This window comes from Danio rerio, chromosome 25, assembly GCF_049306965.1.
Source record: "Danio rerio strain Tuebingen ecotype United States chromosome 25, GRCz12tu, whole genome shotgun sequence".
NCBI classification, from domain to species: Eukaryota; Metazoa; Chordata; class Actinopteri; order Cypriniformes; family Danionidae; genus Danio; species Danio rerio.
The window spans coordinates 7,265,238-7,280,284 of record NC_133200.1 but is presented as its reverse complement, the minus strand read 5'-3'; the positions used below and the strand labels follow the sequence as shown (position 1 = coordinate 7,280,284).

The 15,047-nt window shown below is 39.1% G+C and overlaps 1 protein-coding gene across 4 annotated transcripts in view; it reads left to right on the top strand.

Annotated features, from left to right (window-relative positions):
• Nucleotides 1-15,047, top strand: part of cspg4 (chondroitin sulfate proteoglycan 4) — a 127,358-nt gene that overhangs the window by 75,779 nt on the left and 36,532 nt on the right. For all 4 annotated transcript variants that reach the window (XM_073942690.1, XM_073942689.1, XM_073942692.1 and 1 more), the window contains 2 exons: nucleotides 1,596-5,144; nucleotides 10,270-10,737. In XM_073942690.1, coding sequence (XP_073798791.1) covers nucleotides 1,596-5,144; nucleotides 10,270-10,737 — 4,017 coding nt within the window. The remainder of the gene's footprint in view (nucleotides 1-1,595; nucleotides 5,145-10,269; nucleotides 10,738-15,047) is intronic.

Here is a 15,047-nt window from a genome sequence, read left to right as displayed (position 1 = left end):
CAAATTAAATTGTTATAAAAAAGGAGAAGCAGATCAGTTTGACTGCACAATGGAAAATACCTCACACTCAGGGTGCTAATTCATTTGCCGTCGGTAAACAGAGGAGTAATCTGCTCTCAGACTGCAGGTGGGAGAGACTGCTGTATGTGGACTGGGCCTCCTGTCAGGGCTCTGAGGTGGGGGAGGGGCGGACGACATCACCTGCAGCTCGTTGAGAAGAGTAGGGACGGTACAGTATGGATACATGAGAGTCTATAAAAATCTCCAGTAACACACAAAAAAGTCGCTTGTCGCTTTTTTGAAAATTTGTTGCCAAAGAGGTCTGAAAAGTGGCTAAATATAGAGACAAAGTCACTAGGTTGGCAACACTGGTAGCTCAGCTATTAGCATAGTTAATTTTTTTTATTAGATTGACAGTAAGTCATCTTACTGTGCTTATGAAACAATGTAGCTTTTCCAATATTAATTATAATAATTAGCTACTTTTGCAAAGAGCTTGATAACAGATTCAGATCATTGCAGAATTCTTAAAGGTTTGGATTTCTACTGTTATTTGAAAAATGTTTTTTACAAAATAGCTGCAGTAAAGTTAGTAAAAAGAGAACTCGGCATGCACAGGGCGTAAACATGACGTCAGATTGACGTTGTACCCCAACGTCTGGGGACGTTGCATTTTGGGTGAATTAAAATTGGGTTGATGTCAGGAGGCTTCACTATGACGTCCATCAGATGTTGGATTTTGGTTGCCAGACCTGATGAATAAATGTCAGTATTTGACATCAATTCGACGTTGGATTTTGGTCACTTACCAACACAACCTAAAATCAAACAAATATCAGCGTCATTTGACATCGTTATTGGACATCAAAATACCGTTATCCTTAGAAGTTGAATTTTGTTCACCCAACATCACAACCTAAATCTAACCTAATATTAATGTGGTAAGATGCCTGCTGGCAACCTTCAATGGTCTGAAGCGGCAAAGCATCGTCTTACAAGATCACATACTACAATAGTGCATTACAGTTATCAATTGTTTTATAATTTAATTATCTATCACTGTTATTTTATAAATTATCATTTTTCAAGTAACAACAACTGAAATTTAAGCCATAAAGTATCATAGCAGCTGACAATTAACTTGAAAATAAAACTGTGCTTAAAATTTCTTGGTGGATGAAATGGAGCCATACTTCAGTTGTTGCTTTATTTTTTCTGTGTTTCTTTCTTTTGCGAAAATGATGGTATGTTTAATCTTAGTTAAATTTGTGAAAAGATTATTGTTGCAATGCTACATTTAATGCAGCTTTGTTTTTTTGACAGTGTAATTGAGGAAATTAAAACCTCAACATAATTCAAATGTAATGTTTGTCATCATTCTATTGCATTGTTCGAAAGTACCAAATATTTTACTTGTTTATTCACATTTCGTAATACTGTATACCTAATTGTGAAAAACTCAACTGAAAACACCCTAATATTATAATTCCAACTTTTTCTCAAAACATTTTTCCAATAAACTGTCTGTTTTATCTTTTATTTTTAACAGACATTTCTGCTGCTTAATGTGTGTTCATTTGTGTCTTTATATACAGGCTAGGATTGACATGGGATCTGGAGAAAAGGTTCTGGCCTCCTCTATGGGTCTCCAACTCAGTAACCTTCTTGACCACCATGTGTCTCTCCTTCTGAAAGACGGCAAACTCACTATGGCTGTGGACAACCTGTACACAACCTTCATCCAATTGGAGAATGCAGATGAGGACCTGAACATTGACCAGGGAGTGTTTCTTGGAGGAGTGAGAGATCTGGAAGTTGAGTACCTGAGCACGGCTGTTCCCTCCCTGCGCGGCTGCATGAGCGACGTTATGTTTGAGTCTCATGACTTTGATATTCTGTCCTTAGCCAATACAGTCTGCTATGACACCAAAGAGACATGCAGCAGTGAATTTGAGGCTGGAGATGGAGACTCTGTAAGCTTCATAAGCCCAGACTCGTTCATCTCTTTCCCTACATGGACAAGACCTAACGTTGGAGCCCGTAGCCTGGAGATGTTAATCAAGACAACCATTGAGGATGCACTGTTGCTCTTCCATCCAGGACACCGAACAGACTTCATTGCAATAGGAATGGTGGGAGGTTTCCTAAAAGGCATTATTGATCTGGGAGATGGGAAGTATATGCTGGACAATGTGGAAATAAAAATCGACGATGATCAGTGGCACAGAGTAAAAGTTCAGATTGAAAGCAACGAATTCCTGATAGCTGTGGATAGTCAACCGGTTTCACTTCGTCTTAATGAGACTGAAGGACAACTGGATCTAGTGGGGAATCTGTACCTAGGAGGTATTCAGAAGAAGATGAAGGATGTGTTTCAAGATGATTATCTGATTCGTGTTGAGGAGGAGATCACAACAGAGTCCTTCATCGGATGTTTAGGAGAGATCAAGGTGAATCAGAAAGGAAGAAGCCTCCAGGATGCTCTGATAACTAAAGACATTCATGTGAAATGTGAAGGGGAGTATGATTACTCATCTTATGATGATGATTTGGAGCCTACACCTACGCCTCCAGTAAGGATCTCATACATTGATTTAAATACTGACGAAAGGCATTGTTTCCCAACAGAAGACTTTCCAGAGATGTTCCGCAATGTGTCCAAGCTCTTGGACATCACTCCTCTTCTGGTTCCTGAAGGAGGAGAAGCTTTTGTTGATATAGTAAACCTCAACCCAACATTTGACCTAAATGCTGCAGGTGTTCGTCATTCTCAGATCATCTTTACTCTGCTAAGTGACCCCTGGTATGGAGTGCTTAGTACGAACTCAAGAGATGGCAAAAAGTTTACCCTTCTAGATGTTGTCAATAAGAAAATCAAGTATTCCCATCATGGCAATGAGAAGTATGGAGATGAAATGAGGCTGGAGGTGATTGCACATGGTACAAATCTCCCTGAGTGCTTGAGCGTTGCTCGACAATTTGTGCTCCCTGTAGAGATCATCCCTGTCAATGACATCCCTCAGTTCAGTGCAGGTGACATTTCAGTCACTGCCAATGGGCGCACACGATTGAGCCCAAACCTTATTAAAATCACAGACTCAGATAATCGATGTGATGACATCGAGGTCACAGTCTTGTCAAACCCTACTCCTGTCGGATATCTGGAGACTGCTCAGCTTCCAGGATTTGGTCTTCGAAAGTTTACCTGTAGACAGCTGAAAGAGGGAAACATTTACTATGTCCACAAGGGAGGAGAAGTGACAGGACTTACCCTGCAGGTCTCGAATGGAGATTTGGTTAGCCAATCAAGCACATTTAAGTTGCTCATCACCCAGCCCCAGATGACTCTGGTCACAAATACCGGCCTTGTGGTCAATCAGGATAGCAGTGCCCCTATTGGAATACAGAATTTGGCCATTTCCGCTACGCCAAAAACAGGAGATGTTGTTTATGATATCACTCAGCCACTTCAGTTTGGAGAACTGCAGTTGATCTCAGACAGTGGCCTTGCAAAAAGAGTCATGCAATTTCATCAGTCTGATCTAGAGCAGAACCGATTGAAATACATTCCCAACTTCACAGCCAATCACAACAGCATGGAGTCCGAGGTAATTCACTTCAATGCACAGCTTGGACAGGTTGTTCTTTCAGACAACACATTTACAATTCAGATCATGCCTGCTCTTGTAGGAATATCAAAAATGGCTCCGTTGGAAGTTAATGGGGGACAGCAACAAGTCATTAAGCCCGATCAATTGCAAGCTTTTGTGAAGGTAGGCCGTAGTGATTCAAGAACAGTCCAGTATGCAATTTTGAAACGTCCAGTACGGGGAGTCTTGTTAATGCTTGATAAAGAGTTATCTGATGGTGATACCTTCACTCAACAAGACATTTTGGATGGTTTCATTAGCTACAGTCCTCGTGTGCGCAGGGCAGTTGACTTTGAGGATCAGTTCCAGTTCAAAGTGTTTGCAGAAGATCAGTACTCCAGAGAATACACCTTTCCAATCAAAATCAAGGCTGATTCTAATGCACCTGTCCTAACCAACGAAAAACTTGTTGTGCTTGAAGGAAATGAAAACATCATAAATAAGGAATATCTCTGGCTTCAAACCTCCACCTCAACAGACTTTGTGTACAGAATTAAACAAGATCCCAAGCATGGTCGTCTTATCAGAGATTCTCCACCCGGTGTGCAAAGGTTCGAAGGTGCAGTTCGGGTCTTTAGCAATGAGGATCTTTCTTTGAACAGGCTGATTTACAAACATGATGGAACGAAAACAAAGCATGACCAGTTTACTTTCCTGGCATTTGATTCAAGAGGTGGCAATGGTGGACAAGATGAGAGTCATGCATTACTTACTGGAGTGTTTAACATTGCAATACAGTCCAGGAATGACCACGTGCCTCAAAGGGTAATACAAAAACCATTTAACGTTGTCAGAAATGATCAGCGCTTATTGACCACTGATGACATTCTTTTCAAAGACGATGACTCTGACTTTAATGATACCCAGCTGGTTTATGTGAGAGTGGGAATTCTTTCAGGAAACATTGTCTCTTCTGCAGACCCAACACAGCCTATATACCGTTTCAGCCAGGCTGACTTGAGGGATAAGAAGGTTTTGTTTGTCCACCATGGGGCAGATCGCGAGCGATTCCAACTTCAAGTATCTGATGGTTTACACAAGACCACAGCTGTCCTGCAAGTGCAAGCAGGTGATCCTTATCTACACATAACCAACAATAACATGATGGTCATGGACCACGGCAGCACCAAGACATTGAACACCAGTCTACTAAGTGCAGAAACCAACATGGACATCAGAAGTGCAGATGAGATCATTTTTGATGTGATTTCTCCTCCCAGTGATGGTCAGATCATAGTCAGTGGAATTGAATCTTCATCATTTACACAGGAAGACCTGACTAAGGGTGTGGTCTCTTATGAACACAGTGACCAGAGCGTTAGCTTGAAAGATTCCTTTACCTTCAATGTGCAAGCTAATGGCCTGTCCACAGGAGGAACTTTCAGGATTAAGATATTCAAGAAAGGCTACCCATCAGAATCGATGATTTCATCAACCAAAGTGATCATCGCTTATGAAGGGGAGCACTCTGTTATTGACCAAACCCACCTGAAGGTAAGAACACCTTTCCTAACTATATTTAAAGGGATAGTTCACCCATAAAATGAAAATTCTGTCAACATTTACTCACCCCTTCACTTGTTCAAAACCGGTTTGAGTTTCTTTCTTCTGTTGAACACAAAATATGACATAAAAACCAATAAAAAATCAAATATGAGTTTTTTATAGCACTTTTTGTTGTTAAGTACCAGACGCATGAGCTGTAAAGGTACCACATACAGATACTTATTTGCATTTAAAGAGATATATACAAAAATGGTTTTTACATCAATTTTAAGAGCATTTGCAGCATGGCATAATAAATTAACCTTGAGCTATTTTGAGGCGACATATTATGGGGACACTAGTTACTAATATAATTTGTAAAAATCATAATATCACCCATTAAATTGCTTTAAATTTGTATTTATTTATTTTATTTTGTGGGCAAACAATTGTTTTCTGATTTCAAAAACAATTCAGATTTGAATAGCTGATTACCTCATGTAAATAGTTTGTTCTTGAAGATGCACTACAGAAGTGTTATCTCTTTACTGCCACCTGTGGTTGAAACGTAAAATTGCAAGTTGAGGCTGAACATCTAAATAATAATTATAATAATAATAATAATTTCTTACATATATATAGTGCTTTTCTGGGCACTCAAAGTGCTTTTACACATTTTGGGGGAGTGGGGGGGGGGGGGTGGCGAGAGGGCAGGGCCGAGAGCTGTGGGAAGAAACAAGGCCTGCCACAGATGATAACCTGTGGTGCACACCAACCTCGAATCCAACAGAAGGAGTACTGGACTATATTAGTAGGAACGATGGAGAAGGAGGATGAGAGAGGACCAGGCCCGGACGCTTTTACTTTGTGAAGGCTCATCCTCCCAAGCCTCCCTAGCGACATCCAGCACCTCCCAGGGTTGTCTGCCGTAGAGAAGTTAAAGAGGGAAAACCCCGTGGAGGCTTGAGGAACCTGCCGCACAGCAAATAATAAGGGCTTCAACCATTTATCCCAATTTGTTTGCATCCTTGTGAACAAATTTTTGGATCATAGATTTAAGCATGCGATTAAATCATTCCACCAAGCCATCTGTTACCTACAAACAGACAGCAGCTCCTCACAGAGACTGCTGTCAAACTAAAAGTAATAGTAAAAGCGTCCGGGCCCAGTCCTCTCTTGTCCTCCTCTGCCATTGTTCTTCCTCTTATAGTCCAGAGCTCCTTCCGTGGGATTTGCGGCCAGCCCCGTTTCGTTCCCACAACTCTTGGCTCCGCCCCCTCGTCACAGGGGGGATCTCCTCATCCACCACCAGTGTGCAGCATCCACCCAGATGACAGGACGGCAGCCATATTGCGCCAGACCTCAAAACACACACCAGCTGAATGGCAGAGAGGAGCCAATTAGGATATGGGGATGGTTAGGAGGCCATAATGAACAGAGGCCAGTGGGCAAATTTGGCCAGGACACCGGTGTTAAACCCCTACACTTTTTCGAAGGACATTTTGAGATTTTTAATAACCACAGAGAGTCAGGACCTGAGTGTTTAACGTCTTATCCAAAAGATGGCGCTCACTGAACAGTATAGAGTCCCCGTCACTATACTGGGGCATTAGGACCCACAAAGATCACAGGTTGAGTGTCCCCTGCTGGACTCACTAAAGCCTGGTTTATACTTCTGCATCAAGTGACCGGCGTAACTCACGGCGCATGCAACGCACGTAGCTGTGCATTTACACTTATGCGCGCTGTCTCTGTTGGTCTGCATTAACACTTCCGAAACACTAGTTGGCAGTGAGGTGTAAATGTTCCTCTGTGTCGAGTTTCTTCGCTGCAGTTTTGCTTTTCCTGAACACTTCCTGAATGTACAAGTGGCTCAAACTCGCTCATTTTGAGGCAGGAACCGGCGGACGTGCAACAACTTTAACTATGAGGTAAACACAAAACAAAACCTTCCATCCGGAGCTCCTTCACAGGACTCCACACTTGTAAACAATCGCTCCATCGGGGTCGCGCCATTCGCGCATCTCTCGGTCCCGCCCAGACTCGTCAGCGCTACCAAGCCGGCCAATCACGTCGTTGCGGCGTGTAGTTACATTTATTGAGAGGTGCACGTCAGCTACGCCGACGGCCACGGCATAGGGCTATGCGTCAACAACGTAGCATAACACCACTTAACACCACTTCCGGCTGCAACCTAGCTTTCCCATGTGGTCTTCCATCCAGCTACTGACCAGGCACAGCTCTGCTTAGCTTCAGTGGGCAACCATGTTAAAGTTACAGAGAGCTAACTACCGGCTAAATCATTTGTTTAGCTTTCTCTAGTGATTTGTGACAATGAAAAATACTTTCTTTAAGCTCATTAATTAAATTTGATCAATTTGTACCACGAAAAATGTTACTTGTTTGCTATTTGCACGCACACACAAATGTTTACAAATGTTTTAAAAGACAATTTGTTCTTCTTGTGTTTTGGGAATGAGGCCACGACTCTCATTTCATGTCTAGCCATAAGTTGTTTTCCAAAAACTGAAAGCCAGTTCTTTTAATGTTTGTCCAATTTTGCATAGAACTGAATATTGTACATCTTTCAGTAGAGATACATTTCAGCTCACATCACAGAAATATCAACATCAGTTTTCAAAGACTTCCAGCAGTGCTTAATGATAATTTGTGTTCAACATCTGCTGCATTAGAGTTGCAGAAAGGCTCCGGATCCGCAAGAGCGCTGCTCCCAAAATCCCTGAATGCCGGGCTCATAAATCTATCCAGGAGCTGCTTTGCATTTAGTTTAGCTTCTTTAGACAAAAGAAAATTGTTCAGGTTTTCGTTGAGTCTCTGCAGTGGCTCTAGATATGCCATACACACCGTTGACGCTCCACTGAGTGTACTTTCAGTAATTACCCAAGTGTTGCCATCGAGGAAACAGCCTCTGCTCAGATTCATTAGGACATTTGTGAGCGCCTGACAATGATTTATACTCGCGCTACTTTTTCCTTTAAGTAGTTTGGAGATTCATCACAAGCTAAATAGAGGGTTTGGCATAAATCTCATTCGTGATATCAGTCCAATGTAGCATTCAGAGCAATTTAATATATCAAAACATTTTTATTCATTTCTAAACAGTGTTAATGTTGCTGTACGACTTATAGGGACAGTTCAGCCAAAGAGGAAAGTACTTTTACTCATCCTCGTATTGTTCCCATTGTGTTCGCTCTCTCTCGTTTAATTTAAAGCTCCCAAAAGTTGTTTTCAATTTTAAACATTCAAATATGGCTTGTCGAGATAAGCTGCGGCACATTTAAGGGTTAGTTCACTCAAACATGAACATTCAGCATATTGTTTCAACCACATAAGACTTTCACTCATCTTCAGAACATAAATGAAGAGTTTTTTGAATGAAATCTGAGGGATTTCTGTCCCTACTTTGAAAGTCTAGTCACCCAAAACTTTTAAGGAGACCACAGAATACATCCAGCTGTTTAATCCACTGATTACTGAACAATGTTTACAGTGTTTCACATTTGGTTACAGAAGCTCATGCAAACATGTTTGATAGGAAAAAGCCACTGAGGTCTATTCTTGAGCTTCTACAGTAACCAATGAGGTTTTTTTTTCTCTCTCAAGGATCAAGCAAGTACTTTTGTTTATGTTAGTTTAGTGTATCAATGATTTCATTAAGGGTATACTGATATGTAATTGTTTGGTTGATAATCTTTGTATTCGGAGAATGATAGTTGATATGTAGGCTGATAAATACTAATATTTATATCATTTTAATTTTTCTAGGTCTGATTTCAAAGCAAAAAGGCAAACAAATACAGTGGGTAGCTGATTTTGTTTTAAACTGCAGGAAACAATACAATATTTTGGTCTTATTTTCCCCCGAAAACCATTTACAAATTGCAACATGTAGCTTATATAACAATTTATAATTTATCAGGCAATAATGTACTTTTCTTACTTTTCTAATACCGATGTAAGGTCCACCCAGTTGGTCCAATGGAGGTGTCGACTGGTGGATGAAGGTTCATTGCCTGTTCGTTCTCTCCACTGCACAATGTTAATTTACTTCAAATTTACCTCATATCTGACTCCAATTTGAATATGAGAATATTAATATATTTATCTTTCGTTTTATCTGACTCCAATCATAAAACATTAGGAAGATTATATCAATGTATAATTTAGATAAATGTTTGAATTTTTTTGTCTTCACTCGTAACTATTATATTTGTTCTTTCGAGTGGTCATATCGCTCAGGGAGATCGCCCGGTCGATGGCGTCCCTCACAGTCACACTCTTGTCAGTCTTGCTCAATGCCATGCTCATTCTAAAGTATTTTTGATTAGTTCTCCTTAGATGTACACCCTTGAGTAAAGACAATATCATTTCCAATCAGAGGTTAGGGCCATTATAATAAATGTTACTCTATAATAATTTTGATTTAGCCAAGCCCATGGTTTCCCATATACACTCAATTTAGAATAACATTACTTTCAAACAAATTTCAGGTACCCTATCTTGGTTAGTCATGCAACTACTTGTTGTCCTAGATGGAAGTTAACGCCCTTTACAACTAAGTACACTTGTATCAATATTAAGAGTCAGTCGGATCCCTAAAATACAATTAGTGTGCCTAATGCTCCATCTAAACTGGATTTTAGTCCGTCTACAGACCTGACAGCGGGAGTGCGGAAACAAGGGTACAGCATAATCTACTGGAATGTAAAAACACTGATAGCCACGCCCCCAAAATGACTGATAGCCCTGCCCGAAAGGACTAACAGCTCCGCTTAAAAGGACTTTTAGCCCCGCCCTAAAGGACTGATAGCTCTGCCCAAAAGCACTGATAACCCCTCCCTAAAAGACTGATAGTTCCACCCCAAAGGACTGACAGCCCTGCCCTAAAACTATGATAGCCCCGCCCTAAATGAATGATAGTTCCGCCCAAAAGGCATTTCATGTGACCAGAACTGAAGAAAAGTTGTTCAAATTTAATAAAATATTATGAGGGCAAATTATTTTTTACAATATAATGAAGTGCAGAGATAAGTAATTGATAACAAGCACTACTATGCATAAAAATAAGAACATTTCCAACTGCACTTGCTTGAACATCCTTTGGTCTTCTTAGGTGGAGCAGACAGACGTCCCACCCAAAGAGATGGTGTACTCGGTAAAAGACTTCCCTCGCCTTGGTCACGTGGTCAAACTCATCAATGACTCGGACAGCACCGCATCTCCCGTCCTGGACTACATTCATTCCTTCACACAGGAGGACATCAACCGGGGCAGGATCCTTTACGTCTCCGCTTCCCTGCAGGGCCGCGACCACTTCACCGCAGATGTCAGCAACGGCCTGACCACCATTGAAGACCTGGAGGTGCAGGTGGACATCGTTCCCCGAATCATACCTGTTCAGGTGGTCAATCTGACGGTGAGGGAAGGCGGATCAGTGCCGCTGACCCAAGACGTGCTCAATATCACACACCCCTACTACCGCTCCGTCAGCATTATGTTTATTATGGAGGAAGAACCTGAGCATGGAGATATCAGGTTTCAGGATGATGACGATCCGCTTGTCAGCTTCACCTGGGAGGATGTGAGTATTAGCACATACACACTATTTTTATGGTTGCGCTTTGTTTTGATGGTTCGCTTTAGATGTGTGTTGATTTGAAAGCTAACTGTGTCAGAGCGTCTTAACTGTTTTAAAGCCTACTTCAAATGTATCTGTAGTACATGTAAGTGTCGACCCTCCTTTTTTTCCTGGGATTCTCCCGTATTTTACAGTTCTATCCTGCTATCATCCCGTAAAGGTATTGTCCCTTTTTTCTCTCGCATTTTCAATCTTTCTTTGCAATAAAGAGCCGATCCTCCCTATACGCAACCCATCCCGCCGGACCACCAGGGGACGTCCCTTGCTCTTAAATGTAAATCTGTTCTGTGCTTTTGCTTCATTTAGGCATGAAAACACTTTAAAATAAATATCAAAATGGACGGATTCCCTAACTTTCCATTACAAGCGCCATTGCCGCACCAATGCAATCATAATCATTAAAGTGAACATATTTAGTTATTGCAGTATAGTATTTAACACAATACTAATTTGGGGAGGGATGCGATTGAAAGGCATATCCCTTATTTTCACATCCCAGTGTTGACAGGTATGCTTAAGTATCTCAAGGAATTAAAGATGCAAGTCTATCACGGTCCACACCATTCATTATTGTTGGGGAAGAGAATTGTTTAGAGACATTGTGGTATTACACTATTCCATTTTAATTATATATATATATATATATATATATATATATATATATATATATATATATATATATATATATATATATATATATGCTGTTTTAACAGAGATTTTTAAACACATTTTTATTCATTTATTTATTTTCCTTTAGCTTCATCCATGTTTAGTCCATGTGAAACTCGAATCAGTGACCTTCTTGAAGTGAGGCGACAGTGCTAACCATTGAGCCTCCGTGTTGCCCTATTCAAATTTTTATTTAAAAAAATAATCCTACACGGTAAAAAAAAACTAAATAAGCAGTTTTTATTTTTTAATCTTTAATCCCCCACCACCTCTGCTTGTAGTTATATGTGTTTGAATGTCTGAAACCTAAAATAAATCTTATTTGCTTAAAAGCATGAATAAATTGGGATGTATGACAAGCGCTGAGCACCTCTTTCTGTGCCTCAGCGCAAGCTGTCAGATTTAAACTTAGCAGTTGATGACGTGTGCTTTGAACTTTGGCTTCAGGGACCAGCCAAGGCTGATCACACCAGTGTGATCGTATGCATGAAAGTGGATCAAACATAAATAATTAAGTTGTCCTCAAAAAAACTGGTTGATTCAGCTCTGTAAATAAGTAGTTTGAACAAGCAGCACAAATATTTTGCTGTAAAAAGTAACTTTTATTGACATTTGTATTAGTGTAAAGTGATTTGGGTTGGTGTTGTTTATTACACTATAAAACCTTGTAATAAACTGCCTGTGTAAAATTTTTGTATAATTATTTTTGTATATATTATTTCTTATACATTATATAATCTTAAACTACTGTCAAATTAAAAAAAAAATACTTTGTTAAACTGTAGAGTTAAATTATCAATATCAGAAGTCGTCAGAGCAGAGATCAAGCACCCTTATTGCAATTCACAACCGTAAATAAACAGAAAATGAATCACAAAATATGGAAACTGTTAATTAACAGATATGTTTTACAGTGTATATCATATGCAAAGTAGTTTCGGGAGGCCAGCTAGAAACAAAAAAGGACTTAAAAACTCACTGGAGAATGAGAAATGGTTTCTTTGAGCCTCTAAAACACAGCGAGCATCAGACAGGCATGATCAAGCTCTGCCTCCATGGCTGTTATTTGGTGAAGGGCTTGTAATTAAGATGCAGAAAATGCTATTTTATGCCTGACTGTTCCTCAACGATACGGCAAAATGCTACGCGGGGATCCCGGTTGTCTCGGAGAAACCATTACACGAGGCTGTTCGCCCTTTTAATTAAAGCCAATGACAGCTCCTCTGGTTCTTTTATCGTGAGAAGAATTAACTCTCGTTGCAGACACAAAGTACAAACAAACAAAACAAACAAGCCTGTAATTACGCCATCATTAGTCCTTCCCACTGTTTCCTCGACAAACGAGAACGGTTTGCCCAAAAAATGAATTTCTGTCATCGTCTTCTTTTCATTCTTGTGTTGTTGCTTAATTCCTCCTGTGAAACTCATTTCCAAGTTGTTAAAGAAAATAATCAAAGCATGTTACGTTCAATGACTTTCAAGGTCCAGAAAGCTACTGTAAAAATGCTGAGCTCTGCACAATTCCTTCATGTTGTTCACGTAAATCGATGTTTAGTTAGAGATCTGAGCTGAATGTCTAAATCCTAAAATAAATGTTATTTGTTTAAAGCACCGATAAATTGTTATGACAAGCACTGCTCACCTCTTTCTGGACCTCAAGCACTAGTGATGGGAAGTTCAGATCATTTTACTGACTCGGATCTTTGAGTCTCGTTCATCAAGATGAACGAATCTTTTTTCGAGTCATTGCGTTCATTTGGTTCAATTTGCCAAAATATTATTAAAATGTTACGAATTGCTTCCAAACACATCTACAGCTAGCCCAAAAGGTCGATCACACGACAAATAAGTCATAAATAGAATACTTTAAGAAGGATAAAATATTAATTCAATGTTTACCTGCTCTTTTGTCTATGAAGGCATTGTTGTCTCTTTGCTCAGCTCACCTCTTCATGTCTTCAAATGTCAGGGGTTCATTCACGTTACACTGACAGTCACATATAATCTTAATCAATGCACAGTCTAAGCCATGATCGTTCGTTCATCACGTGACAGAATGACTCAAACCTGAGGACTCGAGAGATGAACGGTTCAATTCTTTTTCCGGCTCTAAAGGCGTATGATTGGCCCGTGAGGAACGAATGACTCAGACCCGATAGAGGACTCGAGAGATGAACGGATTAATTCTTTTTCCGTCTCTAAACGCGTATGATTGGCTCGTGATGAACGAGGGACTCAGACCCGATAGAGGACTCGAGAGGTGAGCGGATCAATTATTTTTCCGGCTCTAAACGCATATGATTGGCTTCTGCCAATTTGATGAAGACTAGAAATGAACGATATCACCTGCACAAATGTGCGCACGCGCGGATGAACGAATCACTCCCTGAGAGGACTCGTAGTTCCCGAGTCATATTGAAGATTCGTTCAAAATGAACGAATCGTTCATGAACGACCCATCACTACTTAGCACGAGCGGTCAAATTCAAATTTAGCAGTTGACATGCACTCTGAATGTTATAATCACTTTGATGTGATTGTATGCTTCAGGGACAAGCCAAGGCTGATCACACTGGTGTGATTGCATGTATGAAAGGGTTAAGTGGATTGAACATAAACAGTTGTTAACACATAACAAAAACAACATAAGTACATAAAAAAAGAACACAAACCAAAGTTGTCCCCAAAAAAACTCAAGAATTGCGTTGATTCAGTTATGTAAATAAGTAGTTTGTACATGCAGCACAAATATTTTGTAGTTCACATCTTCTTATGTTCAGTTAATTTGAGGAACTTCATTCAAGGAAAATGAATGAATGAAAAAATTTAAAACACATTGTATTTATTAATTTGCTTTCATACAAGTTTGACTTATTTAATGCTATTTTGCATTAATTAATTTGTAATAATTATTTTGTAATACAGTTATTGTTTGTTTGTTTTTTATAATTATTATTTAGTCCTTTTTTATAAGGTCTATTCAAGAAATAATAATTGTTTGAATTATTTTCACTTGTTTTATACCAATAAAAAATGTGTTTTTTAAACTTTCTAAATAAACATGGTAATCTATTTTATTTTTTTATTATATTTATTGTATCATTTATTATTTTGATAAAATATTAGGGTCTAAATATTTTAAAATATTGTATAACAAAGTTAGATATTTTATTGTTGTTTAATTTATTTTGTTTTATAGTGCTGTGATTATTTTTTAGCTTAAACATTTATTTACTTTTAAATAGAGCTTTTGGTGAACATTTTTTATTCATATTAAAATTTGATTGGTTTAATCCATTTTGTTTATTTAATTATGTTTTGGAATAGTTATGCATTTGACAGATTATTTACGTATTATTCAAAACTATATATTTTTGTTGTTTGTTAAACAAAGGTTATTAAGGTTTTTATTTATTTATTAATTATTCATATATTTATATATAGTCAAGTCAAAACTATTTGCCCTCCTGTGAATTTTTTTTTCTTTTTCAAATTTTTGCCAAGTTATGTTTAACAGAAAAGAAAGAAAGCAAGGAAATTTTTACAGTATTTCCAATAATACTTTTTTCTTCTGGAGAAAGTCT